General features: G+C 40.1%; 1 protein-coding gene across 1 annotated transcript in view; it reads right to left on the bottom strand.

Annotated features, from left to right (window-relative positions):
- The window catches only part of CD34 (CD34 molecule), a 43,998-nt gene extending 31,928 nt beyond the window's left edge, over window positions 1-12,070 (bottom strand). The window contains exon 1 of the mRNA XM_035123034.2: window positions 11,899-12,070. Coding sequence (XP_034978925.1) covers window positions 11,899-11,974 — 76 coding nt within the window. The 5' untranslated portion in view covers window positions 11,975-12,070. The remainder of the gene's footprint in view (window positions 1-11,898) is intronic.
- Window positions 12,071-13,530: the final 1,460 nt, after the last annotated feature.

Here is a 13,530-nt window from a genome sequence, read left to right on the forward strand (position 1 = left end):
TGCACCAACTACCGGTGCTGAAGAAAGTGAAATTGACCAGTTCTACGAAGACTTACAACACCTTCTAGAAATGACACCAAAGAAGGATGTTCTTCTCATTACAGGGGATTGGAATGCTAAAGTAGGGAATCAAGAGATAAAAGGAACAACTGGCAAGTTTGGCCTTGGAGTTCAAAATGAAGCAGGGCAAAGGCTAATAGAGTTCTGTCAAGAGAACAAGCTGGTCATCACAAACACTCTTTTCCAACAACACAAGAGACGACTCTACACATGGATATCACCAAATGGGCAGCATCGAAATCAGATTGATTATATTCTCTGCAGCCAAAGATGGAGAAGCTCTATACGGTCAGCAAAAACAAGACCTGGAGCTGACTGTAACTCAGATCATCAGCTTCTTATAGCAAAATTCCAGCTTAAACTGAAGAAAGTAGGAAAAACCACTGGGCCAGTAAGGTACAATCTAAATCAAATCCCTTATGAATACACAGTGGAAGTGAGGAACAGGTTTAAGGATTTAGATTTGGTGGACAGAATGCCTGAAGAACTATGGATGGAGGCTCGTAACATTATACAGGAGGCAGCAACGAAAACCATCCCAAGGAAAAGGAAATGCAAGAATGGCTGTCCAACGAGGCCTTACAAATAGCGGAGGAGAGGAGGCAAGCAAAATGCAAGGGAGATAGGGAAAGATACAGGAAACTGAATGCAGATTTCCAAAAAACAGCAAGGAGAGACAAGAGGGTCTTCTTAAATGAGCAATGCAAAGAAATAGAGGAAAACAATAGAATGGGGAAAACCAGAGATCTGTTCAAGAAAATTGGAGATATGAAAGGAACATTTCGTACAAAGATTACCATAATAAAGGACAAAAGTGGTAAGGACCTAACAGAAGCAGAAGACATCAAGAAGAGGTGGCAAGAATACACAGAGGAATTATACCAGAAAGATATGGAGGTCTCGTACACCTCAGGTAGTGTGGTTGCTGACCTTGAGCCAGACATCTTGGAGAGTGAAGTCAAATGGGCCTTAGAAAGCATTGCTAATAACAAGGCCAGTGGAAGTGATGATATTCCAGCTGAACTATTTAAAATTTTAAAAGATGATGCTGTTAAGGTGCTACACCCAATATGCCAGCAAGTTTGGAAAACTCAGCAATGGCCAGAGGATTGGAGAACATCAGTCTACATCCCAATTCCAAAGAAGGGCAGTGCCAAAGAATGCTCCAACTACCGCACAATTGCGCTCATTTCACACGCTAGCAAGGTTATGCTTAAAATTCTACAAGGCAGGCTTAGGCAGTATGTGGACCGAGAACTCCCAGAAGTGCAAGCTGGATTTCGAAGGGGCAGAGGAACCAGAGACCAAATAGCAAACATGCGCTGGATTATGGAAAAAGCTAGAGAGTTCCAGAAAAATGTCTACTTCTGCTTCATTGACTATGCAAAAGCCTTTGACTGTGTCGACCACAGCAAACTATGGCAAGTTCTTAAAGAAATGGGAGTGCCTGATCTGTCTCCTGAGAAATCTCTATGTGGGACAAGAAGCTACAGTTAGAACTGGATATGGAACAACTGATTGGTTCAAAATTGGGAAAGTAGTACGACAAGGTTGTATATTGTCTCCCTGCTTATTTAACTTATATGCAGAATTCATCATGCGAAAGGCTGGACTAGATGAATCCCAAGCCGGAATTAAGATTGCCGGAAGAAATATCAACAACCTCAGATATGCAGATGACACAACCTTGATGGCAGAAAGTGAGGAGGAATTAAAGAACCTTTTAATGAGGGTGAAAGAGGAGAGCGCAAAATATGGTCTGAAGCTCAACATCAAAAAAACCAAGATCATGGCCACTGGTCCCATCACCTCCTGGCAAATAGAAGGGGAAGAAATGGAGGCAGTGAGAGATTTTACTTTCTTGGGCTCCTTGATCACTGCAGATGGTGACAGCAGTCACGAAATTAAAAGACGCCTGCTTCTTGGGAGAAAAGCAATGACAAACCTAGACAGCATCTTAAAAAGCAGAGACATCACCTTGCCTACAAAGGTCCGTATAGTTAAAGCTATGGTTTTCCCAGTAGTGATGTATGGAAGTGAGAGCTGGACCATAAAGAAGGCTGACCGCCGAAGAATTGATGCTTTTGAATTATGGTGCTGGAGGAGACTCTTGAGAGTCCCATGGACTGCAAGAAGATCAAACCTATCCATTCTTAAGGAAATCAGCCCTGAGTGCTCACTGGAAGGACAGATCGTGAAGCTGAGGCTCCAGTACTTTGGCCACCTCATGAGAAGAGAAGAATCCTTGGAAAAGACCTTGATGTTGGGAAAGATGGAGGGCACTAGGGGAAGGGGACGACAGAGAACGAGATGGTTGGACAGTGTTCTCGAAGCTACGAACATGAGTTTGACCAAACTGCGGGAGGCAGTGGAAGACAGGAGTGCCTGGCGTGCTATGGTCCATGGGGTCACGAAGAGTCGGACACGACTAAACGACTAAACAACAACAACAAACAGCCAACCAAGCAGTACTTCTCACCCATGTTTCATTGAAAGGAGGGACTGGATTATCTTCATTGGCAAAACATGTTGGCTATCATTAGATGTACATATTCAGATTTCAAGACAATGCTCAACATGCTGCACAGTAAAGATTTGAAAACCTCTGTATTCTACTAGTAACTCCTTAATTATGCACCACACTTTCAGGACAGTAGAAAAGGGATGTTTGAATCAACTTGCAAAGCTGATTAGCTGGCAATCCAAATTGCTCCACCGATATAATTCTTTAGACCTGATTTGTACATGAAAAATTGCGCAGCCGGATTACAAAAAAATAAAATTAGTTGCTACATTTTGTTTCCCCAAGAACAAGTTCGATCAAATCAAGAACAGGAGACAAGATTTTTGTGGCAAAGGATAAATAGAGTAATCAGCGTCATATACCGCTTTCATAAGCCCTCATGTGTATGTGCCATTGTTTACATGGACATTTGCAGAAAGTCTTACCTCATTACAATGGCATAGTTCCTACCGTAACACTTGGCCTCCCCAAGTGCCACAACCACCCAAACAAAAACTTCTGAACTTTTCCAGATGTTTTAGAAATCACCTTAACATTTTGGCAAATATTTTCTCCACCTCATATACTGCAAAACCAGGTCATAATTATTTCTTCTTTATTTATTCCTTCCCCGCCACAATGACCCCCAAATTTTCCCTACTTTTACACTTCATGTAGATACTTCACACTAAGAAACTTCAAATTGTTCTGTATGAGCCCAAAGGATCCTTAACAGCGCACCTGGGCATGGTACTTGCCTCAATTGCCACAATTTTATGCACAGCTTGTTTTCATTAGTTTTGGAAACTCTGTATGAATTTATTAGCACTGAGAGTTTGCACTGCATTGCTGAAGCCAAGTGGACACAATAAACATAAAACCACTGGTGTTTGAAGCAACTACATGTTACAGTTTGCATTTTAAAAAACCCACCCTTATTTATATCAACTAGTTGTTGGAGAGGAATGACATTCTGCCAAGTTTAATATTATTTGCATTCTGCAAACTTTAGCAAAATATCATTTGCTCCAAGTATTGGTCCCCTTCGGCTTTCCAAAGACAATTAACTGAGAACTATTTGTCCCAAATCAAATCAAATAGTCCCCAAGCAACATAAACACATCTTTAAAATGATTTGTCCTCACACAGTCAAACGGAAGTTCTACATCATTACCTACGCTACTCAAATATCTGTCTCCACAGAAACAAATGGAAAGACTTTAACCTTTATTGGGTGAAACTGTGTAAGCTGTGAGGCTAACAAAGGGAGTTTGTATATTTAGCTTCCTTTGTATAATCAATCATGAGCACACTATTTTTCATACTCCCGGAGAGTGTAATGTAACAGGTAATTCTAGACATGCCTGCTCAGAGGTAAGATCCACTGAGTGCTGCAGGTCTTATTCCCAGGTAAGTAGGTGTAGGATTACAGCTTTAATTGATGTTGTAATTTAAATCACTGTTCACGGCAAGTACATCATGGGACTTCTGAATAATACTGATATGCATTACAACAGCCTTCACAAACCTGGTACCCTCCAGATGTTCTTGGACTACAATTCCCATCAACTGTTGGCCATGCTGGCTGAGGATGATGGGAGTTGTAGCCCCAAATATCCGGAGGGCGCCAAGTTGGCAAAGGCTACCTTACTGGGTTGTTGTTAGGATTGTTGAGATAATTATAACTTTGAACACCAAAAAAAAAACCGCGGGTGGCGCTGTGGGTTAAACCACAGAGCCTAGGGCTTGCCGATCAGAACGTTGGCGGTTTGAAACCCCGCAACGGGGTGAGCTCCCATTGTTCGGTCCCAGCTCCTGCCAACCTAGCAGTTTGAAAGAACGTCAAAGTGCAAGTAGATAAATAGAGACCGCTCCGGCGGGAAGGTAAACGGCGTTTCCGTGCGCTGCTCTGGTTTGCCAGAAGTGGCTTAGTCATGCTGGCCACATGACCTGGAAACTGTACGCCGGCTCCCTCGGCCAGTAAAGCAAGATGAGCACCGCAACCCCAAAGTCATCCACGACTGGACCTAATGGTCAGGGGTCCCTTTACCTTTACTATAGAAATGATAAATTTCATTACTACTGTTGTTAGCAATGCTGTTTTTTAAACTACGCAATCTGCCTAGCAATGTTGGTTTTACAAATAAGGAATAATACTGCTTAATGAGCTTTTCATAACGTCATTCATCCTCTTTCATATTGCTACCACACTGTTCAGACAGGGCCAGTATATTTTGGATATTGTTCCCCCACCCAGCGCATCAGTATAAGATGTACAGGCTGGTTGCTGAAAAAATCTCTCTCTCTCTCTCTCTCTCTCTCTCTCTCTCTCTCTCTCTCTCTCTCTCTCTCTCTCTCTCTCTCTCACACACACACACACACACACACACACACACACACACACACACCCTTGTTGGCTTTCCACATGTGTTATTCTGATTCAAGCACAGAAACCTGTTAACAATTGTTAAGTAAATGTTGCTTTTATTAATTGGCTACCACATCTTAGATGTTCCCATCACCACTGTTTGTGGTTATAGAAAAATTATAGCCCAGGCACATATAAAGGCAACATCCCTCCTTATATGGCAGCCATTTAGGAAACTGCCCTGTCAGGAAGAAGAGGAAAAGAAGTAGCAAGGGGGATTATCACTGCAGCAGCTGGAACTGGGTTCCTCATGCACACAGCAGGCATCTCTCTCTCTCTCTCTCTCTCTCTCTCTCTCTCTCTCTCTCTCTCTCTCTCTCTCTCTCTCTCAAATCCAGTGAAAGTTGTCTGCCTCCTCTCACACCTGACTTTTGTTTCTGCTATAGATGGCAGGAAGGAGTCTAAGTAAGGTTAAGAGAATTTGAAGAGCAGAATTTGAAGGGAAAGGGAGGGACAAGTGCTCATGGAGAGAAATTACATTTGTTGTTGTTGTTTAATTATGACCTCTTTGGTCCGCTCAAAACTGCCATACCCAGTTTCTATAATATGAGTTATTTTGGGGTAGTGAGAAATAAGATGGCTGATGAAATTGGTGTAAGATGCCCAGCAGGGCCAGCTCCCAAGATTGGGTGCCTGTTGCAGAGCAGTAAATGGCACCCTTCCCACCAAATTAAGATACAAAGTACCCAAGGCCATTCAAGTTGTTTTAGCATCTGAGGAAAAAAGTACCACAAGCACATCTTCTTCCTCCCTGGTAGTAAAAATACAATAATAATAATTTAAATAACTAACAACTTGCTGCCTTTTCATGACATCCAAAATCTGCCGTCATGCTCTGGCTAATGGTAGGGCCATCCCTGCTGCCCAGAGCCCATGGAACAGCATGTGATCTGTGTAAATGTATTCATTTACTGTCATGCTAAATCCACCATGAAGATATAAGGCATTTATATGAACTTTCAGGTTTCATGCCATAAAATTCAAATGGTACACTGTTTTGTAATGGCACCAAAAATAGGCAAAGAAGCTGCATGATACACTGCTTTAAATAAATTACAAACATGGACAAAGGGGGGAATAAATATGATTTACTATCTCACAGTCTCTAGTGCATGGATATACTTTTGGGAATTACACTTGTATCTGATGATACACAGGAAAATGTGAATACCATTGTAAACATGTATGTCTTTGAGAGAAATTCCATAGACTTTTGAATCAATTTCCGAGACATGCCGAACACAAGTCTTCGCTCAGAAACACTTTGCTCAGTTAAGTCTCACATAATGATTATATGTGTCTTCTCATATCTTCCAGATGGTGAACTTGCAACTTTAAAAAGCAACATGAAAAGTAGCCGCAGCCCTCTTAAATGGTATGTCCACTTGTTTGATTGTCCAATTATAGCTGGATATTATAATGATAGAATGAATGAGATTAAAAAGGAGAATGGAAGGTAGTGGTAAGCACTTTTATTAGTACACAGAGTGCAAAAGAGTATCATATTGATCCCACAGCATGCTAGCAGTAATAATGCTCAGATCCAGAATTTCATATATTGGATGAAATGGGAAATAACTGAAACTGAGAGGCCAGGATTACGACTTATATTTTATTCTTCCAGCAGTTATAATGAGCACCACCTTTGGGGACTCTGAGCTACATTACTCATGAATCTCTAGCTTTGCTCCTCTCCTGCCATGTGGCAGGAATTCAAAGGGTGGAGTCCCTTTCCCTCTGGAAATATCCGATAAAATCCTATGCTTTCCTCCTCCTGAACCCTTTTTCCTATTCCATATGGCCCAGACAGGATTTGGGTGTGGGCTTCTGCAGTCACGAACAATGCCAAAAAAGGGCGAAGAGAATGTGGGAAGGAGAGAGGATGACAGCTTAAGCCATTACATCATTGCAAGCATGCTCACCTAATCAACACTCAGACAAAACTGATAAAAGAGATTTTTGCTTGGCTGCTAGCCTGCTTTTTCAATAGCTTATTCTTCAGACAATGGATTAGATTATATGAATATCTGGGTTCTATACTCTTTGTAAACTTTGAAACCTGACTGAAATAATTTGAATATAATTGCTTGAATATTTCACTTCAGCTCAGGTAATTTGTCTTTTAGTTGTTTATTAACTATTTGAATTTAAATCTGTAATGATTAATCACATTATGAATTTTTTCTTCTAGACTGCACTTAAGTCTAACTGAATGAACACACCATCTCATAGGTACACATTTCAAATAAAATTGATTTGTAAATGTCAAAATGAGATTTAGCATCCAAGCTGTATAATTATTAATTTGTAGGGAATGTCAGGTTCAGGCTACTTGAATATTCCATTTCTCATGCCAAAGGTAACTTTTCTTGAACCGTTAATTTAATATTTAAGCATCTTTTATGAGGCCAAAAGCAACATCTAAAACATTATCTTGATGTGAAAAGCAGAAGCTGGCTTGTATATTAATATAGTTTTCTAAATAACATAATTAACAATCAGCTGTGATTGCAACATTCTTATTTAAAACAGATTGACCACAAACATGGTGGTCATCAGGACTGAAATCTGGAATGTCAGATCCACTTCAAGGGGGAAAGCTTCCTACATAGCATGGATAGACAACATGGTACCCTCCAGATGTTGTTAGATACCCTGTAGGATGGGTAATAATCAGGGATGATGGGAGTTGGAGTTCAATAATTTAAGGAGGGCACCGTGTTACTACTCCTGTACATAAAAATCACACTTGCAAATCATATTTAGACATAATAATAATAATAATAATAATAATAATAATTTATTTGTACCCCGCCCATCTGACTGAGTCTCCCCAGCCACTCTGGGCTGCTCCCAATTGAGTATTAAAACAATACAGCATTAAATATTAAAAACTTCCCTAAAAAAGGCTGCCTTCAGATGTCTTTTAAAAATAGGATAACTGCTTATTTCCTTGACATCTGATGGAAGGGCATTCCACAGGGCGGATGCCACTACCGAGAAGGCTCTCCATCTGGTTCCCTGTAACCTCACTTCTTGCAATGAGGGAACCGCCAGAAGGCCCTCGGCGCTGCACCTCAGTGTCCGGGCAGAACGATGGGGGTGGAGACACTCCTTCAGGTATACAGGACCGAGGCCGTGACATGGTTGAGATTGCCACATATGACATGGTAGTAGTCTTCTCGGTAGTGGCGCCCGCCCTGTGGAACGCCATCCCATCAGATGCCAAGGAAATAAGCAACTATCTGACTTTTAGAAGACATCTGAAGGCAGCCCTGTTTAGGGATGTTTTATTGTATTTTAAATATTTTGTTGGAAGCTGCCCAGAGAGGCTGGGAAAACCCAGCCAGATGGGTGGGGTATAAATTGTTGTTGTTGTTGTTGCATGGTTTTTGCAATATTGAAGTTGTTTCCATGTAGGAGTTTTCTCTTGCTTCAGACATTATGTAGTGGCAAACATATATTTGTTTCTTAGCATACACACATGGAGGGGGGGGGGGCTATAGGCAATCCTAGCTCCCTAGTAGCATATAATAGACATGTTTATAAAAATATGTTTGTTGCATTCATATATTACATTTTAACATGTGCACATAAAACAGTGTAACTTAGTTAAAAGTGTGTGTGAACTGTGAAGTCACAGTGAAAACAAAGTTAAATAAATAAACAAATAAAGTTACAATAAGATGCTCTCAGAACATAAGCCATCTTTTTAGTACTGCAATTGCAAAAACTGACCTTATTTTCATATAAATCAGTGGGAGTTGAGAAACTAGCATCTCACAATAGATGTCTTGCAGAACCTTGCAGGATCAGATCAATGTATCACTTGATGCCTCTGAATGCTATCAAGTGTACTACTATCTATGCAGAACAAAAACCATAAAAGCTGCTTCACAATTGTGTAGGCTATGGCTACATTTCTGTTTGCTGTGGTAAACATGTAATGTGTGAAAGGGAGTTATGTATGACCTAAGAACTGTGGGCATGCAGAGAACATGTGCTGGAAAAATGTGACTGGCTTAGGCTTACCAGTTCAAGTCTACAGTGCGTTTGGATGTGTATAATTCATTTTTGCACTTAATATGTTTACCCACACATACCTCAAGGTAGCCTGGGAAAACACAACTGATGCTGAAAATTAGGAACAGGAAATAGACGTAAAAGTGGTTGACCTTTGTATCAAGAAAATGACATACTATCCACATGCAAACAAAGTTTTGTTTACCTCCTCCCACAGTACTACAATTCCCAGCACCCTTACCAAACTGCAGCTACCAGGATTCTTGCGGGGGTGAGGTGCTTTAAATGTACGTTGTGTACACAGCCAGTGGATTCTGCATAATTACCAAGAGAGGGGGGAAAACCATTTCCTCAACTACCAAGTGGCACCTCACAATACTGTCACTGTAGGAATGTGTCTGCAAATTACTCTTGTTCTCAATGTGTTTAAAGAACTTTATTTATTCATTCAATTTGTATACCACCCTATGTCTGAAGATCTCAGGGCGGTTCACAGCATAAAAATACAAAATAAAAACAAATACATCTTCAGAGAAATGCATGGTTTTAGCAGATAGTCTTCTGAACCACATTCAGTTTGATTAGTATATTTCTGAAAGGTAGTAAAAGTGTACTGAACGTTCTAAGGTGATGGAGGTTTCGGCATGGGATTTACTTGCATGCCATGATAGAACACAAATTAAAATATATAGCCAATTGTTTTTCATACTTTAGAGAGGGAAATCCAGCACATTCACAGCCCCAGATATGGTGACTACTAGGTTTACTTACCAAAACAAAAACCATGTTTCCCTAATAGAAAATGCAGGCTTACTGATGAGGGACATATCTAGGCAGCTAAGCAAGCTTCGTATGCCAGCATTCCATCACTGCTTTAACTATGACATAATGCTTTTCATGCATACATTTCTAGGCAATATGCCCAAGAAGATAAAGTATTGTTGCAGAAGACGAAGCCAAGACACACAGGTATAAAATTACCTTGAAAATATTTGCCAAGTGTAGACAGGAGCCCAAAACAGAACCCTATGTGCATCTTCAAAATGCTAATTCATGTGTTGGAAAGCATCTCTAATTGTGATAGAAATCCAGCTCTAGTTGTACATAACTAATGGCCCTGGATGCACCTTCTCATCCACATTAGAAGCCTTGAATGTAGTATGAATGAGAGTCACAATAGACAGATGCATGCTGATTCCTATCTTTATTCAACATTGGACTACATTGGTAAATGTGCTTACATTATTTTCTCCCTAGCTGGATCAAGTAATTGTGTGGAGTGAAGCCTACTTTTTTAAAGGGAATAGAGTACAGCCATACCTTGGTTTAAGTACGCTTTGGTTTGAGTACTTTCAGTACTTTCAGTTTAAGTACTCCACGGACTCGTCTGGAACGGATTAATCCACTTTCCATTAGTTTCAATGGGAAAGTTCGCTTCAGGTTAGGTACACTTCAGGTTAAGTACGGACTTCCAGAACCAATTACACTCATACTTCGGGTTAAGTACGCTTCAGGTTGAGTACTCCGCAGACTCGTCTGGAACGGATTAATCCACTTTCCATTACTTTCAATGGGAAAGTTCGCTTCAGGTTAAGTACGCTTCAGGTTAAGTATAGACTTCCGGAACCAATTGTGTACTTAAACTGAGGTACCACTGTATCATATTGCTTTTTCAATTACTAGATAAAATTAGATAAAATTTCAAAAGGGTTTAACACTGAACTTGCAGATACTGCAGCAGTATGAATTCCACATGTATTTTTTTTTTAAAAAAACCCTATATCTGGATGTTAGAAAGCCAGCTACAAGACAATTTTCACACACGACACTGAAAAAGCAGACTATATTATATTTATTTCTTTACAAAGTTAATTGCAGCCACACAAATTAGGCCTTGAATGGTTTAAAACATGAGGGCAATTAATTGCATATCCACCAAAGTGATGTCCCTGAAACATGCTGTGACCAGCTGCAGACACACATCTCTCCTGCTCACTTGATGTACATGGGCAGCAAATACAATTGTGACTTGGCCAGTAGATGTAAGAAGGAAAAACAAAACCCCGCAAAATAAATAAACAGGCCATGCCAGCTTCAGAGCAGGATAAGCACGATCCTTTGGGGAGTACTAAAAAGTGCAATAAACATTAAAAAGACAGGAATACAGCCCAGTGACTTGTCTAAGAAGGATCTTATGGTCTAGTGTGGATAAAGAGAAATTAAAGTAGTCTGGCTGCAAAAGTGTGCAAAATACACAGTTGTGCTATACATATACTGTGTGGTACCTTCAACTTCGAAAATAGCAACATAACTTTCCCTAATCATTACTTTTTAAAGTTGTATAAATAAAATGCATAAGCATTCAAAAATAGTAACAGTAATTACCAAAAGTAGTCAGTTGTGCCAACCACTGTAGGCTAGCAGTCTACAAACAGATGCTCTCAGCTACACGGTCTAGGATTTTATATTTAATAAAAACAATGTATGTTAGTCTCTGGGATACTGAAGCCTTGCTAACAATCACTGGAGTTATCTGGTATGGAGAACTGCAAAATCATGAATAAAATGTGTGCATCTGATATCCTTCTGTATGCCACTTCTGCACATGGGCAACTACACAACTATAGAACCTGCAAAAATTCTATATGGCACTAATTAGAGGATTTCAGTTGTGTGAACCATTCCTTTCCTTGCTATTCATTCTGTTTACCAGTTTGCTTCTAATGTTATTAGCATCTAGCTATCCAACAGATATTACAAGAGATAAACTTCCGTCAGTATTCAATAACTATGGCATAGGCAGAACAAGATTCATTCTTCACTTTCTGTCTGCAAGTAACACAGCAGTTGTAAGGTCCCCCCCCCTCCCATACTGAATACTCACCCAGCAGGCTCAAAGCACAGAACACTGTCCAGAGTAAATGCCTCTCCTTCAGTACTTTAAAACTCCACTGTAACATTATTTCCAACGGTGAACTGTTAAGCAGTGCTATGAGTAAAACTGAGGTCAGTACTGAGTTCGATAGGATTCCCTTCTAAAAAATGTTTCCAAACCTCTGATCTCATAGCTTTATATAGTTCTCACATTTGTTAAACTTCCGCCCTACAATATTACATCAGTTTAACTCTTTCCTGGAAACTGCTTTCTATCACTGTGGACAGGACATTCCCAGAATTTGAAACTATGTAAAAATGCCACAGAAAGCTTTTCGAAGGTAATCTAACATGCACACTACATAAGTAGAGAATGTAAACACACATTTCATGTGTTATAACAGCAACATGGTGCATGTCAGAATGTTAAAAACTGCAAACAGATCACAAATCATTAGAGGGAACTTGGGAAAAACCTTACAAGAATCCAGTTCTGGCTCCTAGTACTACAAAATAAGCAATGGTAGAGTGAAGAAAAAAATGAATAACTTAATGTGAATTAACATAAGGTTACCAGACACCCCCATTTCCCAGGGACAGTCCCCGGATTTACAAATCAGTCCCCATACAAAATCCATTGAAGTTGAAAACTGTCCCCGGATTCATTGAAAAAAATCTGGTAACCTTAAATTAACATCAAGTTAACCCAGGAGGGGACATTGCCTGTAGCTGGAAACATTCTGAAATGTAAGCAAGCATGATTTTTTTAAAACCAATGAAATTAGTCCTTATTTTATTTGGGTGTCACTGCAAGTAACAAGAAGCTTCATTGTTACTGGATTTCTCTGAATTAAATGAGATAAATTACACTAAAATCATTTTGCTTGCCCTTCTTTTAATTACTTTACACATACTGTACAAGTGTTAACGTTAACTCATACTTGTTTTAAGTTCCATAGGATTCTTCCACACAACAAAGCCACAATTCCACCTAAACTAGAGAGGAAGTAGATTCACATATGAAGCTGCCTTATACATTGGCACAATTAGCCCAGTATTGCCTCCTATTACTAGCATTAGCTGCCCAAATGCTGCCTCACAGAGAGGTCTTTGAGATCTCCTGCTAAATCTTTATTTTCACCCGAAATGCTAAGAGTTCAACCAGGAACTTTCTGCATGCAGAGTATATGCTGGACCACTAAGCTTCAGTCCTATGCTCTAAACCTCTATCAATGCAGCAGAACCGAACCTACATGTATTAATCTTGCATGTATATGGGCTTGTACACATGACCAGAACCCTGGAAAAAACAGGGTCTTTGACTATGCAGAGAGTCTAGATGCTTAAAGGTCAGGTGCACATAGGCGCTATGCAAAGGTTCTGCTGAATGCACAGAGAACCAGAAGAGCTTATATTGCATATGTCTTTCCTCCCACCTCTGTGATCCATCTTCTCTTCCCATGGCATCCTTTTATGTTAGCAGGCTTCATATATTACATTGACATTCAGTGTGGCACTCCCCCTACCCAATAAGTAGTAGCTAATGTTGGAGAGCAGTATCCCAGCAAATTATAGCACTGTAACTTCCAGGCACAGATGGGCTCTGCTAGACAAGGAAAGGGAGGGGGAATCTAGACAAGCA

This window comes from Zootoca vivipara, chromosome 7 (assembly GCF_963506605.1).
Source record: "Zootoca vivipara chromosome 7, rZooViv1.1, whole genome shotgun sequence".
Lineage (NCBI taxonomy): Eukaryota > Metazoa > Chordata > Lepidosauria > Squamata > Lacertidae > Zootoca > Zootoca vivipara.